General features: G+C 40.5%; 1 protein-coding gene across 1 annotated transcript in view; it reads right to left on the bottom strand.

Annotated features, from left to right (window-relative positions):
- Nucleotides 1-8,850: 8,850 nt before the first annotated feature.
- Nucleotides 8,851-24,957, bottom strand: part of LOC122797881 (zinc finger protein 841-like) — a 57,974-nt gene continuing 41,867 nt past the window's right edge. Inside the window, exon 2 of the mRNA XM_044066400.1 lies at nt 8,851-11,343. Coding sequence (XP_043922335.1) covers nt 9,200-11,343 — 2,144 coding nt within the window. The 3' untranslated portion in view covers nt 8,851-9,199. The remainder of the gene's footprint in view (nt 11,344-24,957) is intronic.

Genomic DNA, 24,957 nt, shown 5'->3' with positions numbered 1-24,957 from the left:
TTCACCAAACCTATTCACTAGCAGGTTTGCCATCTCTGTGGGATCAGGCTGTGTGATACCGTTAGCCACTAGTTCTGCACATGCTTGGGTCCTACATTTTAGGCGATGTACTAGCTGTTAAAGGCCGTATGGTTATCCTTGGCCGTGCTTGCTAAGTTTCTCTCAAAGGAGTCCTTAGAGGATTTGACAAGTTGTCTTATTTGCCTGTTGCGGCTGAGGAGGGTGCTTTTACATTGTTGGGGCCTCGCCTTTGTTTTATTGGACATCAACTTTTTGCTTTTATTGTAAGTTTATTGATGCTGGTTGTCCACCATGGAGGCTTGTTTTTACTTGGGACTCTGGCTTTGATTCTTTCTGGTACAGGTGAGTGTATACACCTATGCAAGTGATTATACAGGGCTTTAATGTAAGCTGTGTTGTAGTTACCACTTCCAGCTGGGTTACGGCTTGGAATGCATTTATACCTTCACCTAGGGAGAGTATAGTTTGCCTTGGTGAAGTTTTTTAGTCCAATTTCACCCTTTGTAAGTTCTGGTGTTGGTACCAGCTTGAATGTGACAGATTTGTGGTCATATTTAACTAATGAGGGTCCGACAGTTGAGGCAGTGCATCTGTTTGACATGTTAGTGAGGACCAGATCTAGTATATTTGTTCCATGGCATTTGAGTTAACAAAGTCAAGGAACTTTTGCACTAGTGAGTTTGGGCTAGAGTAGCCCAGCTGATGGTGGGATAATTGAAATCCCCCATAACCAAAGTGTTCGGTAATATTTGGAATGTCTCCAGTTTGGTCAAGTAGGCTTCATTTGCGTCATGGCTCATGGAGGGAGATCTATAATTGGCTATGAATTGAATTGGGATCTTACCCAGTGTAACCTGAACTTGGAGTAACTCCATGGAGCTGTCCAGTCTAACTAGACGGGAAGGTGAATTTATCTTTAATGTAGATAGAAACACCGCCTCCTTTGGTTCTCAAACATTCATTTTGCGGTCTGAAGGTGTGGAAGGCATTGTAGCCTTGCAAGGCCAGGGTACTCTCTAAGGCCTTGAACCAGGTTTCTGTGACTGCACAGACATCTACATCTTCCACATATTCCAGTGAAAGAAGTGCTTCCAGTGTGTGCAATGTTTGGTTTAAGCTCCTAGCATTTAGCAGCATGACCCTTATTTTGTTATGATTGGCAAATTTCACTTCTATAAGTTTGTTATTGAGATCTTGCCTAAAAAAAGGCACTATGGGGGAGGCAAAAGTCTTTGCCAGAAGCTGAAAGCCTAGTGGTGCCAGGTGCAACTATGGCCTCCCAGGCTGATAGGAATTGGATCCCCTTTGAATGACACCAAAAACTAAGCCAATTAGTGAAATCAATCATTTTTGTTTATACTGTGGCATCATTCTAGGTGAGGGTAGTACACTGCTCAAGGCTAGTGACATACCTGCCTGTTACACATACTCAGAGAGCTCAACCATATCTCTAATCATATAGTCCAGTGAGGTATGTCTCAGATCGTTCACTCACACATGAACTATGACAGAGTTATAATGGTACTTGTTGCTGAGAGACCTGAGTGCATGTGTAATCTGATGAATCCTGGCACCAGACAGGCAGCTGACTGTGACTTTCTCCTTGTCCAGCCTGGTGATTGGGATGTGTATGTGTTTCACTATGGAGTGTCCAATGACAAAAAAGTTGTTTTTAAGTATTACGCCTTACAGGCTTGGTAGGTGAGACACTGGTGTTACTATGTGTCATGGGTGCTGTGGGAACTCTGATAGTTGTAGCAGTCATGTTTTGGAGTTCTGTGGTGTTTCAGTAAGTTTTTTTGACAGAACATACTCATATGTTGATTATTGTGTTTGACACATACTATTTGTATGAGCAGTGGTACTATGTGCATGAGTAGTGGTGGGTCGGTTGACAACCTCTTTATTGTTACTGTTTCAAGTGCGAGAGAGCATGGATTCAAGATTCTTGGTGTACATACGTCTCTCGCACTCTGTACTAGAGTGAGTTATTAGTACAAGGTTGTTGGTGTAGATGAGGCAATTGTTACACTGCCTCAAGAGACCCAAGTCAACAAGGTTGGCAGGAGAAACAAGTGTAGTCCAACTGTCCATAATGTTAAGTTGAAATCTGTTATCACAAAGGGGGGGCTTTTCAGGATCAATCAAGGAGGAGCTCAGTGGATGGATATTTCTGCCAGGGGTTTTTTTTGCTGTTGGTTTAAATAGGTTACAGCTCACTAGCAGTATTTCTTTGACTGGAAAAGTACTAAGGATGAGGGCTACACTAATGTGCTACAGCTGTACCTAAGGGAAAATTTGTTGAATTGATCTGTCCAGCTATGGCGTTCAAACAAGCATACAGGGCTTAAATACCAGAAGCTAAAAACTTGAAAAGAATTTAAAAAGGCTCAAAAGGACCAATGAGGATGTTTACTCCAAGCCCTAGATCAACCATCCCTCAGGAGACAGGTTCCAATCAGCACACTCCGCTTACTAGAGTGTAGAAGGGCCCTTTCTGATCAAAGATGGCCTAGAAAATGTGCTGATAGCCACTACAAACAGACCCAGATGCAGTAAACCTGTATCTGGACTATGATACAGCTACTAGCTACCATAGTTTCAGTGGGAAACACTACAGAATGTTTAATACAGCAGAAAAATAGCAGTGAGACACTAAAAAAACATTTTAAACAGCAGAAAATCAGCAAGAAGACTCTAAAGAATGTTCTAAATAGCTAACAAATCAGTTATTTTAACACTGCTTGGCAGGAAAACCAGAACAAGCAGAACAGATTGCTTTGCAACAGTGAAACATATATGAAAACACTTAAACAGTGAAAACAGCAATAAAATACAATTTAACAGGCACAGTAAGGCAGACAATTGCAGTACAACAGAGTATTTAGTATATAGTACTTATATACAGTATTAAAGTAGGTGGCAGACAATAAAAAGTGCAGTAAATAGTATAAATAAACAAAAAACAGGCAACTTACTTGTTTTGGGAATCTCAGAAGCCTCTATTCATCTGGTATCTCAGCCCAGAGTTGTGGCTGGTAGCCCATCTCAATTCAGCTCAGTACAAACAAGCACAAACACATCTGTCACTGTTTTGAACATTTGCTTTCAATGACAAAAACAAATTCTGCTGAAACAGCTCCTTAGCATCTTGTAGAGCTTCAAACAATGCACCAGCATTTGGCTCTGTGCTGTCCACCATCTTTGGATCTCCCTGAGTGCTGTTTTCCTATCTGCCACTGCACTAGGAATGGAACATGTGCTCTCCTAATGAGTATAGTAAGTTCCCCAATCCCTTGGCCAAACTTCCTCTTAAAAATACCACCTCAGGTCTTCCCTGAAAAGAGGCTAGTAGCCTAGTAGGACTAACCAAGTCAACAACAGGATAATTACATAAATACTCCATGTTTAGGCTTTTTTATACAGTGGCAGGGATGAACATTCCTCCGTTAAGGTATAGTTGCTCTGTGTGCCCTTATTTCATATTGCTCTACTTTCTGTTGATATGTCTTAATATTTTCTAACTTTGTTTTTCATGTATAACATACTGTAGTTGCTAGAAATAGTTATACTGCAATAATTAATGCTGCTTTTGTCTTTTTCTCAATATCAAGTTTTCTTGCTTCTACTTTTTTTTCTGAAATATTTTTACTGGTTCACAAATTTTATATATATATATATATATATATATATATATATATATATATATATATATATATATATAGTTTCCCTTTATAATCTCAAAATACTAAAATAACAAATTTTAGTATCTCAAGACTATAAAGCCAAAAGTGCAGTTACACAAAACTGCATAATATCAAATGCGGAAATGTCGAATCAGCGGTTTTGTTGGCGTGTTCATAATGTGCAGTGTGGTTTGTGGATGTAGCTGAGAATTCAGGTTAAGTGGTGTTTTTGTAAGGGTACTGGGTGGGGATTTTAGTGTGCATGAGTGTGTGTAGTGGTGAGTTTTATGTGTTTGTGTGTTTAGCGTGACCTCGGAGTTATTATATATAAGTTGCGGGGGTGTGGGGAGTGCAGCCCCCCACATGGGGGGTGCAGGGTTGCTTGCTACCTGCTTATAGATAGGGTAGGTGTGTTTCTTTGTTATGTTATCTTTGTGTGTGTTGTTTTGTTTGTTGTAGTGTAGTTAGGTGTATGTGTGCTTGTTTGTGTGGTGCTGTGTGTATGTGTAGGATCGTGATTTTGAATTTCCCAGTTGTGGGTTGTCGGTTTTTTGCATTTTCGGCTTTACAGTCTCGAGATACTATATATATATATATATATATATATATATATATATATATATATATAGGCTCATAGGTAGGTGCTAGGCTATTGGCCCTAGGGCCTATACAAGCCTAGCCAAAAATGTATCCTGGCTTTCGCCACCCAAGAAAATTATTTTCCTGTGCCCCTGTCAAGCAGAACCACAGAAGTGATCCCCAGGGTGAATTTCCTATTACCCATCCAATCATCAAGATTTTTCTTGAAGAGTGCTGATGAGGAGCTCTGTTTGACATGGATAGGTAGTCTGTTCCAGAGTATGGGAAGTCTCTGGGACAGGAATCTATCCCTCCAGCATGTTCTGTTTATTGTGGTGACAAGGTTTAGGTCCCTAGAGCGTGTAGCTCAGAGGAATTGGGATTTCTTTAAGTGGAGCATGTCCAACAGCTCTGGGTTTGACATAGCTTTGTATGTTAGGCAGAGATCGCCTCTGAGTAGGCGATATGCGATGGAGTAAAGCTGGAGTTTTTTGAGACGGTCTGCGTAAGGCATCTGTTTGAGGCCAGTAATCCTCTTTGTGAGGTATTTTTGCGGCCTTTCCAGTTGTTGTAGATGTCTTGTGAGGTACATACCAAAAGGGGAGTTGTACTCTATAATGGGTCTAATGAGTGATGAGTAGAGGGGAACAATGACCTCTTTTTTTCTGGATGAGAAACCTTTTGTGATGAAGTGTGCCACATAGAAGAATTTCTTGACCACTTTGGCGATGTGATTATCAAAGGAGGGACTACTGTCCACCTGTGTCCCAAGGTCTCTTATCACACTTTCAGTGTTAAGTAGATTACCGCCTATGTGGTAGTTCATGGGTACAGAATTTTTACCAAAGGGGATAACAATGCACTTTTTGGCATTGAGCTTGAGACCATGTCTTTGACACCAGGCATCTGTCTCAGTGAGGCCCTTTTGTAGGATGTCCACATCATTAGGAGTTTCAATTATGGCTCCTAGTTTGCAGTCATCTGCGAATTTAGTTAGCCAAAGACCTTCTGTGTTAGCCTGTACTTCAGAGAAGTAGATACCAAACAGGAGAGGACCCAGGACTGAACCCTGTGGTACACCACTTGTCACTGGTCTGAAGTCTGATTTGGAGCCTGCTACTTTCACAGTGTGGGTTCTTTCAGTAAGCCAGTTGGCAACCCATCTTGTGACATAGGGATTTATACTTAGTTTAGTGAGTTTATCTATAATTCCAGAGTGGGGGATGGTGTTGAACGCCTTGGCGAGATCTAGATAGGCTGTGTGAACCACCTTACCCTCATCTATGGCTTTGGTGACTACTTCCAAGAAGTCTATCAGGTTTAGGAGACATGATCTGCCTTTTACAAACCCAAACTGTGTGGGGTCCAGGATTTGGAGATCTCCAATGTCTTTGTTTATGAGATCCATGATGATACGTTCCATGGCCTTGCAGACGAGGCTCGTCAGGCTAATGGGGCGGTAGTTCTTGGGGTCTGTTGTGGCCCACCCCTTTGTGGAGTGGGATAACTGTCACGGTGCGCCATTCAATGGGCACAAAGCCTGAGGTGAGGCTATGATTAAACATGGTACTTAGGTGGGGCGCCAGTTCATTCTGTAGTTCATGTAGAAGGCAGCCTGGGATGTTGTCAGGTCTCATGGATGCTGTGTTCTTGGCTTTGGAGAGTGAATGTTTTACCTGTGCAGCCGTGATTACAGGAACTTTGCATTCTTCCAGTATAAAGATGGGCAATTTAGGGGGTGAAAGGGGGGTAAAGTTAGCACTGAACCTATCTGCCAGGATGTTGGCAATATCAGTTGGTTCTGTATATTTAGTGTCATTGTGCTGTAACTCAGAGCAGATCTGAGTATATATATATATATATATATATATATATATATATATATGTATATATATATATATATATATATATATATATATATATATATATATACACTATACACACACACACACACACACACACACACATATATATATATATATATATATATATATATATATATATATATATATATATATATATATATACACACGTTACCTGTGTTTTACCAAATGTACATTTGTTCAACAAACGCAGGGGGTGTGATTTAATGTCGATGTTAAGGATGGTGGAACAGTGGATATGTCAATGGTATTGAATGTTGATAAAGGTAAGTGAGGCTAAGGGGGGGTGGGAGCATGTGTGTGTGTGTGTGTGTGTGTGTATTTTTGGGTAAGGGTAAGAATTAGGTTAGGGAACAGATTTAATATTTCTGTGCGCTTGTGAATGTTTGTGTGTGTGTCTTGTGCAGTGGCAGTGTTACAGGAAGGTTTTAATAATGTTAATGTGTAGGATTAGGGTTAGGGTTAGCTCCCTTTACTAAGGAGGTACATGGGAATGGAACAAGGAAGACTTTGTCATCTGATATGACAATGAAAACGTGGAATTTGTTGTTTATAGGTATTTGGAATGCATCATTATTAGTTCTTCCTATATCTTTTTACCCACACAGAACAATGACAACGTCATATCTCATTCCTTTTGTAAATAACTATTTGACAAATTGCTACCATGTAAAGATGAGACAGTGATATGTTCTCTACTTATTCTCAGAATAATGTTTCTTATACTTCTTAATAATCAGCAGAAGTAAACCCAAAAAGTGGTAGGTAGTAAAGGTCTGTAATTCAACAAAGATAAATATCAGGAGAAAATGATCCACAGACCAATAGGCTATAAACAAATATAATTTAATATACCAAGATGCTAGCGCTTTCGGGTACAAACCCCTTCTTCAGATGTCTGATTTTCTCCTGATACTTCTTAATAATGAGTATACCCAATTAACACATGATTGTGAACATTAGTGTTATAATTAGCTATATTACCATCAGACTCATAGGCAACAGAATAATTATTTATCATTAGTGTAGACGGATTTCCACCTGTAGCCCTATGACAACACTTCTTATGAGACCGAGTACAAAATTCATCAATTGAACATTCTTCTAGCTCACGATTTTTGTTAAATACATCACCTGAATCACCTCTACCCTTACTTATTGTCAAATCAGCCATAGGAAAAGATGTATTTGCTTTGTGAAACAGAACATCATTCAGTACATTCTCTTCATGTCAAAAAGAGGTACGTCCACTCAATGGGTGGACTATTTATAGTAACACACACATACACACTCAACAGCAAGTGAATACATCCCCAGACTGGCTGAAGCTTAAGTATTGCTGCTTACCAAATAGTTGTTTCAAAAAAGGTTCAAGAACAGTCCCAAGTTATTTCGTGCCCTTACAAGGACATTCAAGAGAAAAGTTAATAAAAGAACAGTCCAGGAAACAAATGCAGCTCTAACAATGCCCTTTTAGCAAGCACTCATGTCTGCTGGTGGGCAGACTGTTGACAGTAACACGCACTCAAAAACAAATGAACACCCCCCTGACTGACTGCATCCTAAATACTCGCTGCTTACCAAACAGTCATTTCAAAAACAGTTGGAGAATACACTCCAGTTATCTCTTGTATCCTTAAAAGGCCATTCAAGAGAAAAGGTAATAAAACAGCAGTCCAGGAAACAAATGCAGCTCTAACAATGCCCTTTTAGCAACCAGAATTAAGAAAACTGCAATGAAAGAGAGGATTATGAAGAAAGTATGTTAAAAGATTTTGTGCAAATGTACAATAACCTCTTTGGAATACTTTGAAACAGAAAGGTATTCAAACAGTTTTTATTACATCTAAGCATAACAATGTGTTTACTGCTCACAAAACCATTTTTTGCTAAGCAATTGTGCATGTCAAGGACAAAAGGAAACAGCATGTGACGAATGTCTGATTGCATGTGAAAAAGTGTCCGTCCATTTGAAAACCTGTTGCTATTCACCAGAAATACCTTAGTGATGCTTCACAGCATCAAATTGGGGATTGTGAAGGGAGAAGTGTAAGATGGGAGAAAATATTTTTCTCTTTTTGGCATCCATACTTGTTTTGAAGATGGATCTGGACAGCCTGGGCATATCTTTAGTTTTCTTTCATTGCCAACATGAATATTGCCAGCTTAGAAAGTTCCAATATGGAAGAACAGAGTCTGTGCTTAATAAGGAAATACAGAGATAAGGCGTCAGCAGATTCTTAGTAAGCAAAATACTACAAAGGTGTTTAATTTTAACTGGTCAGTTGCTACAGTTTAACAGTTACAAAATGTTTTGTCTAGTATCCTTTAAAATATAAAAGAATGAAGTTTCATGGAGACAAGAACTTGACTGCTTAGTCTCCTATGCATGTGTGTTCTTTATAACAAATTATTCTACTCTGGTGAATCATATTTCATGGTTATTTTTGACTATAATAGTCCCTTGCTAGATTCCTGAACCACAACTAGTAAGTTTCTAGGGCTCAGCTGTACTGTGGTTTGCAACACTTTTTCACTGTAACTGCAAAGCGATCTTTTTTTTTTTGTACTACATCTATGGCATACATATGCTTTGCACCTTCTTCATAGGTCGATACTAGGCTGTTGGCCCAGAGGCCCTTATAAGCCTAGCCAAGAATTTAACCCATGTTCCCACAAAGTCAGCACCTGTTTTTCCTGTCCAGCAGGGACACAGGTGGGATCCCAGGGGTCCAATTCTTCCAGTTACTGTGGCTTTGATTAGCAACATGTAATCCTTAGCTCTGAGTAATTCGTTTTACTACCCTTCTGCTTTACTGCCATGATCGAGTTTTATGTAAATTACTACAATCTGCAACAAATCCTGTATACAGCTAAGTATGTTTGCTGCAACTCTTTTTTATTTCTAGTTTAAGTAAACAATGAATTGCTGCTGCATAGGAATTCAGAAAGAAATGTGCCACTTCCACAGACTTTTCTGATTTCTCAGTATGCTAGTACTATTCCTTCAGTAAGTGCATTTAACTGAGGTCATTTCTTCTTAGCATGAATTAGCTGATGCCCTTTTAAAATTCTTTTACATGTAAAACCTTTGTGGCAGATAGGACATTTATAGGGTCTTAGTCCACTGTGTTTATTCTCATGTGCAGTCAGACTTGTTTTATCTCTAAAACCCTTGTCACACATGGTACATTTGTATGGCTGGTGTCCAGTATGGATATATTGGTGTTTTTCCATGTTAGACTTCAATGTAAAATCCATCCCACATGTGGCACATTTATAGGGTTTGTGCCCAGTGTGTGTAATCTGATGCCGTGTCAAGCTTCCCCTATCTCTAAAACCCTTGTCACATGTACTGCATTTATATGGTGTCTGTTTACTGTGGACAAACTCGTGGCTTGCAAGTCTGCTTTTCCACATAAAACTTTTGTCGCATGCAGTGCATTTATATGGCTTCTCCTCACTGTGGATATATTGATGTTTTTCCATGTTAGACTTCAGCGTAAACTCCATACCACACGTGGCACATTTAAAGGGTTTCTGTTCACTGTGGATATATTGGTGTTCTATCATATTACTTTTCTTTGCAAAACCCTTGTCACATATAGAACATGTATATGGCTTTTGTTCAGAGTGGACAAACTGATGTTGTATCAAGTTACTCTTGTGTGCAAAACCTTTGTCACATATTACACATTTATATGGCTTTTGTTCACTGTGGATATATTCATGTTTTACCAAGGTTGCTTTCCGTGTAAAACCTTTGTCACATATACCACATTTATATGGTTTTTGGTCGGCGTGGATATATTTATGTTTTTCCAGGCTATACTTCTGTGTAAAACCCTTGTTGCATGTGGCACATTTGAAGGGTTTCTCCCCAGTGTGGATAACCTGATGAACTGCCACACTTCTTTTATGCATAAAACCCTTGTCACATATAGCGCATCTAAAGGGTTTCAGGCCGGCATGTATACTTTCATGGGCTGTCAGACTTCTCTTACATAGAAAATCCTTGTCACATAGGGCACATTTGTAAGGTTTTTGACCAGTGTGGATACTCTGATGACTTTCCAAAGTGATCTTGTATCTAAAACTCTTTTCACACATCCTGCATTTATAAGGTTTTTGGCCCGTGTGGATAATTTCATGCACTGCCAAACCTATCTTATTAGTAAAGCCCTTGTTACATTTATTACATTTGTATGGTGTCTGCCCAGTATGGAGCAAATGATGCATTAGTACACTTCTTTTATATATAAAACTCTTATCACATGTGGTGCATTTATAAGGTTTCTGCTTAGTGTGAGTATAATGACGTATCATGTTACCCTTCTGCGTGAATCCCTTGACACGTACAGATAATTTATGTGGTTTGAGTCCAGTGTGGATGCTTTGATGTCTTACTAAGGTATTCTTGTATCTAAAACTCTTATCACATATGGTGCATTTATAGGGCTTTTGCCCACTGTGTGTAATCTGATGACTCACCAAAGTACTTCTGCGGCTGAAACTCTTGTCACATTGGGTACATTTATAAGGTTTTTGCCCAGTGTGGATAAGCTGATGGGTAACCACAGTACTTTTGCGTGTAAAGCTTTTAGCACATATAGTGCATTTATAGGGTTTCTGCCCACTGTGGATAAGTTGATGGGCTACCATGTTGCTTTTGTGTCTAAAACTCTTGTCACACATGCTGCATTTATATGGTTTCAGCGCAGTGTGGATAACTTGATGTTGTGCAAAACTTTGATCATCTGTAAAACTCTTGTCACATATAGTACATTTACATGGCATCTGTCCATTCGGGACTAACTGACTGTCAGTGTCACCCATGACACATTTAGGAACAGTCTTTCTACTGATTATTTGTTCATTTGTTGTCGAGGTGTTGTCATCTCTCTTCCCACTATGAAGTGTGAACATACTGCTGCAACAATTATTCCTGGTGCATGACTTTTCCTCACCGACAGTTTCATCCTGCATTTCTAGTTCAGATTTCCCGAGAACGTCTTCATTCTTTTTTACAAAGTTATGTTTACTTCCAGTCAGCAGTGGGTCATGTCTTGTGATTGACAGAGTTTCTGACACAGCTTTGTCACATTCAAGATGAAGGCATTTTCCACATGATGACCATTGACTCTTAAACTTACTGAAATCTGCATTCCTGTTGACTTGAAAGAAAAAATTGAGTTAAAATATAACAATGAGTGATGCGGACTTACTTTCTTAACTGTACTACAGTATGAGCTGGATGTAATTATACATAACTAACTTTTTTACTTTTCATAAACAACTGCTTATGCATAAATTTTTAGAAGTAAATGTCATGTACACACACTCATATACAAAGAAAACTGTTTTGCCTTCTCAATATGACAACACTGTTCCTTCAGTAACTGCATTTAACCATACTACCTGTCCATTATTTATTCAGATTTTGTAAAACCTGCCCAAAGACAAATGTTTAATACTTTTCAGTCTATTTCTTGTCTCCATTTCTACCACGTAAATGCAATATCTCGTCATATCGACACCCATTGTCATTTAAGGCTCTCACCAGTTCTTTTTAAGACTTAACTACTCTCTTCAGAATACATTAAAATGCAAAGTACATTACAGTCAAAGCAAAAAAAAATAGAAACAATGTTACCAATAAGAACTGTCAGATTATCTGTTCTTAATGGAAACAACTAATAGGCTATTCAAAATGTTACAGACAAAACACAATTCCAAAGGGGAGCACCTCAGCTTGTTGTCAGAATCTGTCAAAAGCCAATTTACCAAGAATGTGTGATGTGTTAAAGAGATGTATGTTATGATCCTGTACATGAGTTTAAGACATTTAGCATTTTTAAGATAGACATGCAGTGTAAATGGTGGGCAAGTATTCTTTTTGAACATCCTGCAATTTGTAATTTTGTAAATAGAGAAGTTGTAAATGGGTGTACTTTTTCACACTTACAAGTGACTGCTTTTTCTGAGGCTGTGTGATGTCATAGCTATAAATAAATAAGTAGCGGTGTGAGGTGGGCTGCCCCTGCAAAAAAAAAAAAAAAAAAAAAAAAAAAACTTTTTGGTTTATTACTTGCCTAATTTATCTTTAGTGAATGGCAGCTTTTCTGATGTTTCAGTGAGTTGATTTTTTTTGTTCATCTACAGTTTTAGGTGGGGTACAGAAATAATAAATAATTTATTGCAGAAGGGTTTATAATTTTTTCCAACCTCTAAATTTCTATCTCAGAGGTACATTTGGACTTCTGTTTTTAATAAAAACGTTATTTTACATCAAAGTTAGAGTCTAGTACTGATTATGGGATGAAGTAGGATCTCAGACTAATTTAATGCGCCCATCACATTTAATAATGCCTTTTCTGAATAAATCAGATAGAGTTTATTATCATGTGGCAATAAATTAAAGTACAGAATATTTAATTAAATGCATTAAATACTTTATACATTTTAATCTATCTGGAATGAAATGGTTTGTATTAAAGCAGCTATAAACAAGTGTAAACATAATTATTAAACTGGCTGATAAAAGATGAAATGTCAACATGTATAAAAAATTGTACTTAATGTGTTACAATTTGTTAACATAATAGAATATCAGAGAATGATTAACAAATTAATAAGTCAGGTTTGCTGGTATTTTTGAGTGACATGTCTGAAAAGAAAGTAATAACTGAGCATGTGTTTGAGAGTTAGTTTTGTCTCATCCTTGACTCCCTTTATTTTATGCTTTACCTAAAGTCAATAATGCAACACATATCTCACAAAGCCAGTGTGCCAAACAGTCACAGCCCTTAAGACTAAACAACACACCTGATACACTTGTAATAGGTGACTCTATCGTCAGGCACACTGACGTCCCGCTCACCAGGCTGAACAAGGAGAGGGTCACGGTGAGCAGCCTGTCGGGCGCTAGGATCCGCCACATAACACAAGCACTCAGGTCACTCCAAGGCAAGTACAAATATGACTCAGTCATTGTCCATGCTGGTGTGAATGACCTGAGACGTACCTCCCTGGACTACATGAAAAGAGACATAAAGGAGCTCTCTGAGCATGTAGCCCAGGCAGTATGACCCTGACCTTGAGTAGCATCTTACCCTCACCAAGAATGATGCCACAATATGAAGACAAGATGATCAATTTCAACAATTGGCTTAAGTACTGGTGTCATTCAAAGGGGATCCAATGCCTGTCAGCTTGGGATGATATGCTCGACAAGCCACGATGCTTCGCTAGGGACGGCTTGCACCTGTCACCCCTGGGCTTTCAGATATTGGCAAAGGCTCTTGCTACCCCCATAGTGCCTTTTTAGGCAAGGCTCAAAAGACAAACCCACTTCCATAGGTATCACAAGGGATAAGAAACTAAGAGTAATGCTACTCAACGCCAGAAGTCTAAACCTCAAGATGCACGCTCGAAACTCTCCTTAGCATGGAGAACATCAATATCTGTGCAGTAACAGAAACCCGGTTCAGGGCTCCGAGAGCACCCCAGCACTACCAGGTTATACCTCATACCATGCTTTTCGCCCCAAAACTTGGACCGAACCACAAAAGGAGGGGAGTATCGATATTCATCAAAGATACCCACACCTCCAGGTTGGTGGCAAAGCACGAAGCATCAGAGACTATCCATGTGCAACTAACAGTGGGTAAAACTGCCTTCCAGTTTATAGCCTGCTACAGACCACCCTCCCAAACCCAGGAACCCCACTCGGCCTTCCTGAGAACACTGGAAAATATGAAGGTCTCTCCAAACACCATTATATTGGGCGACTTCAACTACCCAAACATAGACTGGGAGCATTACTCTAGCTCCAACACCCTAGCCCAAAGGTTCCTAGAATTTATAAACTCAAATGCTATGGAACAACTTGTTACCACTCCCACAAGAGGGGAAAACATACTGGACCTGATCATCACCAACATGGGGACTCTATGCCCCAGACCAGAAGTGTATCCCTCACTGGTAAGATCAGACCATAAACTAATCTCACTGGATATTCACATCCCAACCCCACCCCGTGCCCAGAAAACCACAGTGAAAAACTTCTCTAAAGCAAATTTCACACTCCTCAAAACTGAGGTGGAATCCTTCAAAGCCCCCGGGCCTGTGGAAAATACGGCCCAGACCGCAGAATCCTTTATAAACGCATTCTATGAACACCTTCAGGAATGCATGCGATCCCAAATAAAACCAAGACCCAATCCTCCAAAGGCAGACGTCCTGTCTGGTGGACCCCAGCCATAAACAAACTATACAATAGAAGGAGGAAGCTACTAAATGATAGAGCAAAATCCCAAAAAGGGAAGGCATCACTGATCAGTATTAGCAAAAAACTACGGGCACACATAAAATTGTCTAAGGCCAGCTTCGAGAGAAAAATTGCACAGGACACTAAGGATAATCACAAGGCTTTCTTTAGTTATGTTAGGAACCTGGGTAGTAATTCCCAGATATGCCCAGAATTAGTCCAAAATGACAAAAAATACACCGAACCCACAGACATTGCCAACATCCTAGCTGACAGGTTCAGCGCAAACCCCCTCCCCACCAAAAGGGCAAATATCTATCCCAGCAGAGTGCTGCCCCCCTGACATCTCAGATGCTCAGGTAAGAGCCACCCTCTCCAAAGCAAAAAACACAGCATCAATGGGACCAGATGGTGTCCTGGGCTGCGTCCTACATGAACTCCAAGAAGAGCTAAACCCAAACATAAAACTACTGTTCAATCTCAGCCTTACTACAGGATATGTGCCCAAAGAGTGGCGTACAGCAACAGTGGTCCCTCTCCATAAAGGTGGTGCCTCAGCGGATCCTGGAAACTATCGCCCCATAAGCCTGACTAGCTTGGTCTGCAAAGCTATGGAAAGGATCATCATGGACCTCATAAATAAAGATATTGGGGACCTACAAACACTGGATCCTACCCAGTTCGGCTTTGTTAAGGGCAGATCCTGCCTCTTAAACCTGGTTGATTTCTTTGAAACAGTCACCAAGGCCATTGACGAGGGGAAGGTGGTCCACACAGCCTACCTGGACCTTGCAAAAGCCTTCGATACAATACCCCACTCGGGCATTATAGATAAGCTCACCAGCTTAAATATAAACCCCTATGTCACTAGATGGATTGCAAACTGGCTCAAGGACAGAACCCACATGGTTAGAATTGCTGGAGCCATGTCAGACTCCAAACCAGTTACAAGTGGTGGTCCCACAAGGCTCAGTCCTGGGACCTCTCTTGTTCGGTATATATTTCTCGGAGGTACAGGCCAACACGGAAGGACTGTGGCTGACCAAGGTCACAGATGACTGCAAACTGGGCGCCATAATCGACTCTCCAGCCGACACCAGCATCCTCCAAAAGGGCCTCATAGAAACAGACAACTGGTGCCAGAGCCATGGCCTCAAGCTAAATGCCAAAAAGTGTATAGTCATCCCCTTTGGCAAAAACAAAGTGCCCACAAATTACCACATAGGTGGTAATCCATTAAGTACAGAAGAAGTAATTAGGGACATGGGGACCCAAGTTGATAGCAATCTCTCATTTGACAACCACGTGGCCAAAGTGGTTAGAAAAACATTTTATATAGCCCACCTAATCATGAAGGGATTCACATCTAGATCAGGGGAGGTCATCGTGCCTCTTTACTCATCCCTCATCAGGCCCATAATTGAGTACAATGCCCCTTTTGGGATGTACCTTACCAGACACCTGCAGCAACTGGAAAGACCCCAAAAGTACCTCACCAAGAGGATCAAAGGGCTCAAACAGATGCCATATGCTGCCCGGTTAAAGAAACTCCAGCTCTACTCAGTGGCATACCGCCTGTTCAGAGGCGATCTGTGCCTGATGTATAAAGCCATGTCCAACCTGGAATTAATGGACATGCTGCACCTCAGAAAATCCAAATCCCATCGAGCTACGCGCTCGAGAGACTTGAACCTCAGCACTGAAATAAATAGGAGATGCTGGAGGGACAGATTCATAACCCAGAGGCTCCCTTCACTCTGGAATAAAATCCCAGTCCAGGTTACGCAGAGTCCCTCATTGACTCTCTTCAAGAGGAATCTAGATGAGTGGATGGGAGATTATAGGTTTACCCTGGGTATCACTTCTGTGTCACTGTTAGACAGAGGCACAGTATACTAACCTCGAAAAAGGGCATAGCAAAATAAATTTAAAATGGGTGGCGAAAGCCAAACATACTCTGGCTAGGCTTATAAATGCCCTAGGGCAGATAGCCTAGTATGAACCTGTGAACCTAATAAGAACATCAGTTTCCCTCCTGGCAGACCCATAGTGTGGAATCTGTATTCCTGCCCCTCCCCCCTCCCCCCTCCCCCCTCCTCCCTCCTCCCTCCTCCCGAACTTCCTCCTGGAAGTTTTTAAAGTCCCTCCATAACTCTGGGTGCCATTTTTAAACTCACCCATACCAGCCTGCTGTGCGTCCTTGGCTGAGCACCTACACCTTTACTTTCACCCTGACTTTCCCCTTGTGATTACGCCTCGGTGGACTCCTTCACCCAAACTATTACTGTACATCCTCAGCCAATTGCTCAAAGCATTTCAACAATCCCTGCTGACTCTACCAAGATTCTCCTTCAAGGAAGTATGTGTACTTGCTGCCTAGCCGATATTCCATAGTCCGTAGCCCTGCTAGGTGTTCTGTTTGCTCCCAGCCAGGAAAGCCAGCAGCCTAACCCCTCTTAACTTCCTATCTCCATTCTTCCCCCTCACCTAGTTCCCTGACTTCTTGAGCTCCCCTCTCCCTTCCGTCCGCGCCTGACCTGGGACTGCCCTGGTGCACTACAGTGCAGTTCTGCATTTGTCCACTAGATGGCAACCTCTCCCCACTAATATCTACTTCAATTCTCCTACACTAACATTCTCTTTAAACTCTCTCGTTTCTTTCTTCCCTCTTTCTCTCTTATTGCATTTTAGTCCATTCTACCCACTATCTCCAGGTTCCCTCTACTTACCTTTCTGCTTTTCAACACACCACTGATAGGTTTTCGATCCTCTCCTGATCCCTTTGGTACTGCTTTCTCCGTATCCTACTATACTGCTCTGCTCCCTCCTCTCTCCTCCTCATACCCATCTTATAATTCCTTCCTTAGCTATCAGAGTTATCTCTGACATTACAACGCTGCACACTCTTGGTCTCCTACCCTCTCCCTATCTCCCCATCTCGCCCTCTCTTCCTCATATTTAATGTACTGCCTTGCCCAGGATACCCCTATCTTCCACTACCCAGCCATACTCCTGGGACTCTCCCCACTTCATACCTGCCTCTATCTACCATATACTCTGACTCATCCATGTGATACTACTACATCTCACCTCCTAGCTGCATTGGAAATACAGCCTTTCCGGTCTGTACCTGACTATCCTTATTCCTGCCCCTCTCCCCTCCTCCCGAACTTCCTCCTGGAAGTTTTTAAAGTCCCTCCATAACTCTGGGCGCCATTTTTAAACTCGCCCATACCAGGCTGCTGTGCGTCCTTGGCTGAGCACCTACACCTTCAGTAAGTTACCTATTTGTTCTTTATATTTGCTGTATCCATTGTTTATGCTTTTATTATTTACTAGTTAAAGTTAAAACAACAGTTTATGCTTTTATTATTTACTAGTTAAAGTTAAAACAACAGTTATTACTCTATATTGGTTATGTGCCGGTAACTGAATTTGCTACTCCCTGCACTCAGTTTTGTTTTACTAAGCTATCAGGAATATCCCTGGTCTAATGCTTTAAAGCTAATTACAGAGCGTATGTCTCTGTATTATCACAAGCTGCGACTATCGTCTCTATGAGTGCACTGCTTCTGTAATTCAAATAATATAGAGATTGCGAGTATAATTGTTATTGTAACGAAACTGCCATATTAAGGGTCTCATAGTGCTTGCTAGACTTTGCCTGTATTTGCGACATAACATTTCTAATTAGCGGTGTACATTTTAAACTCTGAATAGTGTTGAAGCACAAAACAGTTTGGTTTTCCGCGACTGTTCCACGCCTATTTAGTTGTGCCTACTTGTTAAACGGACAATTTAGAGCTTGGATTCTGTTTATATGTATAAGTGTTTCACTAGCTTACTGCTTTGAACCATAGGATACTGCCCTGCCTCAGTACCATTGCTTATTTGTACAACTGAATGTTTTTATGTTTGTCTACTGTTTACTGCATAATACTTAAGACGCTGTTTTTAAAAATGTGTTAAACACCGCAACATTGCCCGCCTTTTTAAAATAGAACCTTTGTGTGAAAAGGAGTGTTCGTCTAACGCTTCTAGCTCTCTAGAGGCTTGTTACTGCTTAAAAGTACCTTGGGTGTACCAGAGCGTTCGTACAACGCTTCTAGCCTTTAGAGGTTATAATACTGTTTAGAAGTACCTTTGTATACAGCGGAGCGTTCATATAACGCTTCTAGCATTTTGGGGGCCTGAAACTGTTCAACTATATAATTACTCCTGGCGGTGTCTTTAACTTCTTTAAACACAGTGACATCGCCCAGCTATAGAAGAACCTGTGTACAAAACGGAGTCTCATATATGCTTCTGATCTACCTTAAATGTACTCTGCCAATGGCAACCATTATATGTTGGAATTAAAAGAAAAAAGTGCCCCACTCTGTTAAATTGCTCCCTTTAAGGCTGTTCAAGGCCATTAAGGATAGCAAATTGTAATACTGTGCAGTGTAGACGTGTGTACTGTTTTACTCCCTACAACTGTTTTTGTCTCAAGCCATCTATTCCCAATGTGATTTACTGTGTTTCAGTGCTACTAATAATTGTTGATTCTTCTGCTTGTGCACTAGGGATACTGTGTTAATTACCACTACAACTTATTTCTCACTTTTCTCTTGTTCTCCAGCTTTCACCCTGACTTTCCCCTTGTGATTACGCCTCGGTGGACTCCTTCACCCAAACTATTACTGTACATCCTCAGCCAATTGCTCAAAGCATTTCAACAATCCCTGCTGACTCTACCAAGATTCTCCTTAGAGGTATTCAAGGATGTATGTGTACTTGCTGCCTAGCCGATATTCCATAGTCCGTAGCCCTGCTAGGTGTTCTGTTTGCTCCCAGCCAGGAAAGTCAGCAGCCTAACCCCTCTTAACTTCCTATCTCCATTCTTCCCCCTCACCTAGTTCCTTGACTTCTTGAGCTCCCCTCTCCCTTTGGTCCGCGCCTGACCTGGGACTGCCCTGGTGCACTACAGTGCAGTTCTGCATTTGTCCACTAGATGGCATCCTCTCCCCACTAATATCTACTTCAATTCTCCTACACTAACATTCTCTTTAAACTCTCACTTTTCTTTCTTCCCTCTTTCTCTCTTATTACATTCTAGCCCATTCTACCTACTTAAAACTCTTTAAACTCTCTTTTCTTTCTTCCCTCTTTCTCTCTTATTGCATTTTAGTCCATTCTACCCACTATCTCCAGGTCCCCTCTACTTACCTTTCTGCTTTTCAACACACCACTGATAGGTTTTCGATCCTCTCCTGATCCCTTTGGTTCTACCCGCTCTGTTCGCCCTGTGGGCTCACTCCGCTCCCCTACCCTGCCCCCAAATTTCACCCGCCCCCAGCACTTCTACCTTTATCTCCCCATAACCACACCCCCCATATTACTAACCTATCATTCTCCAATACTCTACAAACACCCATTCCTGCTCCCGCCCATTTTAGACCAATCATTCTTCAATACTCTGGAAACACCATCTCCTCTTCCCTCCAACACTAATTTCATTTACATTCCATAGACTTATCACCAAACCACTTATATTCCTTTAATATCACACTCCCACTCCCATAACACTTCACCACCTATCCTTCATAACTCTCTCACTATAACCTCCATTTAGACGCTAATAGCTCTCACCTCCACATACAATTTAATCAACTACTTAATAACTACACTTAGCTCCACTTCATCATGCCTTCAAAACCCACATTCTTCTTCTCCTCCTTCTTACTAACTCTACTACTTACCTTAACATATCTCTACCTTCTCACACAGCCCAGTTATTCCTACCACTCCCAATCCTTCCATGTAACTAACCATCTTACCCCTTCACTAACACACTCATACATCCCAATCTCACCCCATCTTTGCCCTATAATAAACCTTCTACTTTTCCCATTTAAACTCATACCCTCCCAGAAACAGTCTACCCATTTAACCATCTCTAAATCCTATAAAAACACCATAGAACTAAATCTGTTCTCAAGACTGTGCATATACTTCACCAACTCAAATATATATTCCATTACCAACCTTTTAACAGGCGATATCCATCCTAACCCTGGCCCCTCCACCTCAACAATTAAAGACAAATCCATACTACTCACTGCCCTAAACTCTCAAAGTATAGTTAACAAAATCCCAAACCTGCATGCCTGGCTAACTCACCATAAACCTGACATCCTATCCATATCAGAAACATGGTTAAAACCCCAAATAAAAGACTCAGAAATACTCCCACCAAACTATTCTATTATCAGAAGAGAAGGTCTCACAAAAAGGGGGGAGTAGCTCTCCTCTACTCAACCTCCCTGTCAATCACTCCCTATAACAAACCTAGGGTTGGGAGGGAGGCCTAAAGGGTTGGGAGGTTGGCCTAATGGTTAAGGTGTTTGCCTTACAAACACAAGGTGCAGGGTTCGATTCTCACAACGGATAATTGGCTAAGCCTAAAATGGCTCGCAAGGGCAGTTAGCTTAGTACTAATCTATGAACCTAATCTATGAACCTACTCCTCAATTTAATAACGCTGAACTACTCTTAACACTACTTCAAGTTAATAAACACAAACACATATGTATAGCCACACTCTACATCCCCCCAGGAGATAATATTTCCACACTCGAAGACATATTCTCCTGGCTTACCAACAACATTAGCTATGAAACAATAATCTTAGAGGACATGAATATTAACTGGGATGCCATTCAGTCTCCCATCAACCCACTTAACATTAACCTACATAATTTTACACAACTAATCACCTCTATAACACACCAAACAAAAAACCTCTCCAGTGGCAGTATCCTGGACTGGATCTTAGTCTCACATCCCCACTATTTCGCCAGCAGTGGAACTCTTCCAGATCCACTTGGTGACCACATACCCACTTTCACTCACCAGCTCCCCCTACTCCCACACCGCACCCAAAACTATATTACAATCCATAATCATAAAAACTTTAACCCATCTACCTTTAATAACTCCCTAAAAGCAATAAACTGGAATTGTATAAAAATACTACCCTTGGATAATGCTGTTGACCACTTCAACACCACATTCTTAGAACTACTAGACTTCCATGCTCCTCTAAGAACGAAAAGAATAAAAACCAAAACCACCCCTTGGCTTACCAAAAATACACTAGCAACAATGAAGCAAAGAGATAAAGCCTGGACAAAGTACCAGAAAAATAAGACCCCCCCCCTCATTCACAACAAATATAAAACACTTAGAAACAGGGTAAAAGAGCTGATCATCTCTGATCGACAAAATTACTTCTCCATTCTCCAAAGCAATAACAAAACAAATCCTCAGAAATTCTGGAAAGGCATCTCCACCCTACTTAATCCCAGTAAGCCTGTTTCCCCCACCCCAGACCCTAATGCCCCAGATATCGACTTAGCTACTCAATTCAACTCTTTTTTCATTGAATATATCTCCAAATTAACTTCTTCCTTCTCTAACAACACACTCTCAAACTCTCCTCCTTACCCCCCCATCAACACTCCACCCAGCACTACTACCTCTCCCCCACCCATAGCTACTAAATCTTTGCCATCCACCTCCTCTCCCACTCTCATTCCCTCCTCATCTTCCTCACCCCCTTTACCATCCACCCCCTCTCCTACTACCTCTTCCTCCTCACCATCTTCACCCCCTCTCCTACTACCTCTTCCTCCTCACCATCTTCACCCCACAACACCACCTCTCCACACTCTCCTCCATTCTCATTAAAACCTATACCCACTTCTACCATACAAAAACTCCTCCAGAAACTAAAACCATGTACCAGTGCCCCTGATGATATCCCTTTCTACTTTCTTAGCATAGCTGCTGAAGCAATTGCTTACCCCATTAGCATACTAATCAATCACTCAATCCAAGAAAGCATAGTTCCCCAAATCTGGAAAAAAGCCTTTATCATACCTTTACATAAAGGTGGCAATAATAACAGTGTTACTAACTTCTGCCCCATTGCTATCCTGTCCCCATCTCTAAACTCCTTGAAAAGTGTATCCAACTTCAACTCCTACCATATCTCATAGATAATCACCTACTATCTCCCACACAACACGGATTCAGACCTAATCACAGCACTATGACAGCTCTCCTCTCCTTCCTCGAAACTGTAAATAAAGCCCGGGACTCTGGCCTTATTGTCTCTATCCTTCTACTCAACCTCTCTAAAGCCTTTGATACTATATCACATAACCTGCTTCTAACCAAACTCTCAAAACTTAACCTATCTCCCCCATCAATAAACTGGTTCTCCAGCTACTTATCCAACAGATATCAAGCAGTAAAATAAAAAAAGGCAACCTCCTCATTCCATAACACCCCAACTGGAGTCCCCCAAGACTCCATATTAGGTCCACTCCTCTTCAACATATTCATAAATGATTTCCACAAGGCGATCCCTTTTTCCAACATCATCCAATATGCAGATGATTCTACCATTATCTGCACTGCCACATCTATCCCAACACTCCTAACGCTAACTCAGGATGCTTTTTCTACCACTGAACAATGGATGAAAACAAATCACCTAGCACTCAACGCCTCTAAAACCAAACTAATGATATTCACCCCCACTAAAGACAACACTTTTAATACAAAGACATTCTCTATCAACAGTCAAAATAACACTCAGCTAGAACTGGTGACAGAGACAAAATTGCTAGGAGTCCAAATTGATAACCAACTAAAATTCAACTCCCATCTACAAATAAATATAAAAAAAACCCATCAAAAACTAGGGATGCTCTATCGACAAAATCACTATCTTACAACTGCCACTAAAATCACTCTCTCTACTTCCTTTCTAATTCCATCCATTCTCTACCAAGCTCCACTTCTAACTAATCTACAAACCTCCCTGAAAACACAACTTTCCTCCTGCTACAACAAAATTGCAAAATTCGCTACCAGCCAAAAGTCCTCAACCCACCACTGTTCCTCTCTCCAACAATTAAAATGGCTAGAACTACCCAATCATCTCACCTATACTCAACTATCCCTCGCACATAAGCTTATTCTCAACCCCTCCCTCTGTCCCTCCCTGTCTTCTGTATTTAAAATGCATAGACCTGACAGAATATTAAGGTCTAACAACCAAAATCTATTAGAAGTGTATAAACCAACCCGTCCCCCTGGCAAAAATCTTCTATCACATGGCCTAGCTGGACTCTGGAACTCTCTACCTCCATCTATCTGTATCACCTCTAACCATTTTATTTTCAAAAACTCTCTTCACTCACATCTTCTATCTCAGTGGGAATGCTCTTGCTCCCACCCCTCATAACTAATACTGGGTATTTCCTTTTCCTTTCCTTTCTCCTGCTTATACCCTTGATTTCACTCTAACATTTCTCCTAACTCTTATATTATTATTACTATAGTATCTGCAAGAATATACTACACTATACCTCATAAGTGTAGGACTCTTAATATGTAATGACTTCTTATTTTTAATTGTAAAATCCTGTTTAATCTGCCTCTCATATAAGTTTTAACTCTTGTTGTATTAATTGTAATTGTTTGTTTATTATCTGTATTGTCTACTCAAATTTTTTACAATGTCTAAACATGTCTAAGAACCTATTGTAACCCAAAATGTCTGGAGCTTTTCTCCCCAGGACTCCATTGAAAATGGGTTCATCTTGGCCCAATGGACTATCCTGGTAAACCAACTGCAAATAAATAAAAAATAAATAAGTAAGTGTACATTGTGTGTACACATTTTGAATTCAACAACACGTTTACAATAATGTGTGTGCTGTCTCTTCATTCAGAATGGTTACACTAAGTGTACAGATGTGGTAACCGTTATGAATCTCACCCCTACGCTTACGGGTGCAAAGACCATCATAAAGGATTGGAATAGCATTGGATATATTCTTACAGTCGTATGCTCAGAAACTGAATTTGCACATTGCAGAGAGATGCAAGACTTTGTTACAACTTAAAGGGATAAAACAACAGTTTTATGTTTATTACTATACATGCATATGTTATACAGTATAATTTAGGTATGAAGGTAGTGCAGTAGATTTTGAATGTTACAAAATGAAGGAAGACTGTCTTAAGATGATGGGGTTTTGTTTAACTAATAACTTTTTATATTCATGGATTTTTTTTAATCATTTACAGGGCACAGCTATTGGAGAAAAGTTTGTACCCACTTCTGCTCATTTGTTTATACGCATATAAATTATGAAATGCCAGGACACTGAACAACCAACATTTGTTTAGAGCTTTAATCTTAAACTTATAATAGACTTCTTGAGAATTCAATAAACACTTTCAAACATTGCATTTTAAATACCATACAGACACCACCTACAACTAATAATGCCTAATAGCACACTATTTCCAACTTTGCAATTTTAAAAATAACATAATATTTGTGCGCTCATTCAATCCTGAGGGGGGGGGGTGACACAGCATCTAACTTAGACAAATTAATTATTTCCTTTTACTTTAAGTCCTCAACAGATATTGTTACTACAATATAGTCCACAAA

The sequence above is a fragment of the Protopterus annectens genome, chromosome 3.part1, assembly GCF_019279795.1.
Source record: "Protopterus annectens isolate FY-2018-M chromosome 3.part1, PAN1.0, whole genome shotgun sequence".
NCBI lineage: Eukaryota > Metazoa > Chordata > Ceratodontiformes > Protopteridae > Protopterus > Protopterus annectens.
The sequence above is the reverse complement of the archived record's forward strand: the minus strand, read 5'-3'. Positions and strand labels throughout refer to the sequence as shown.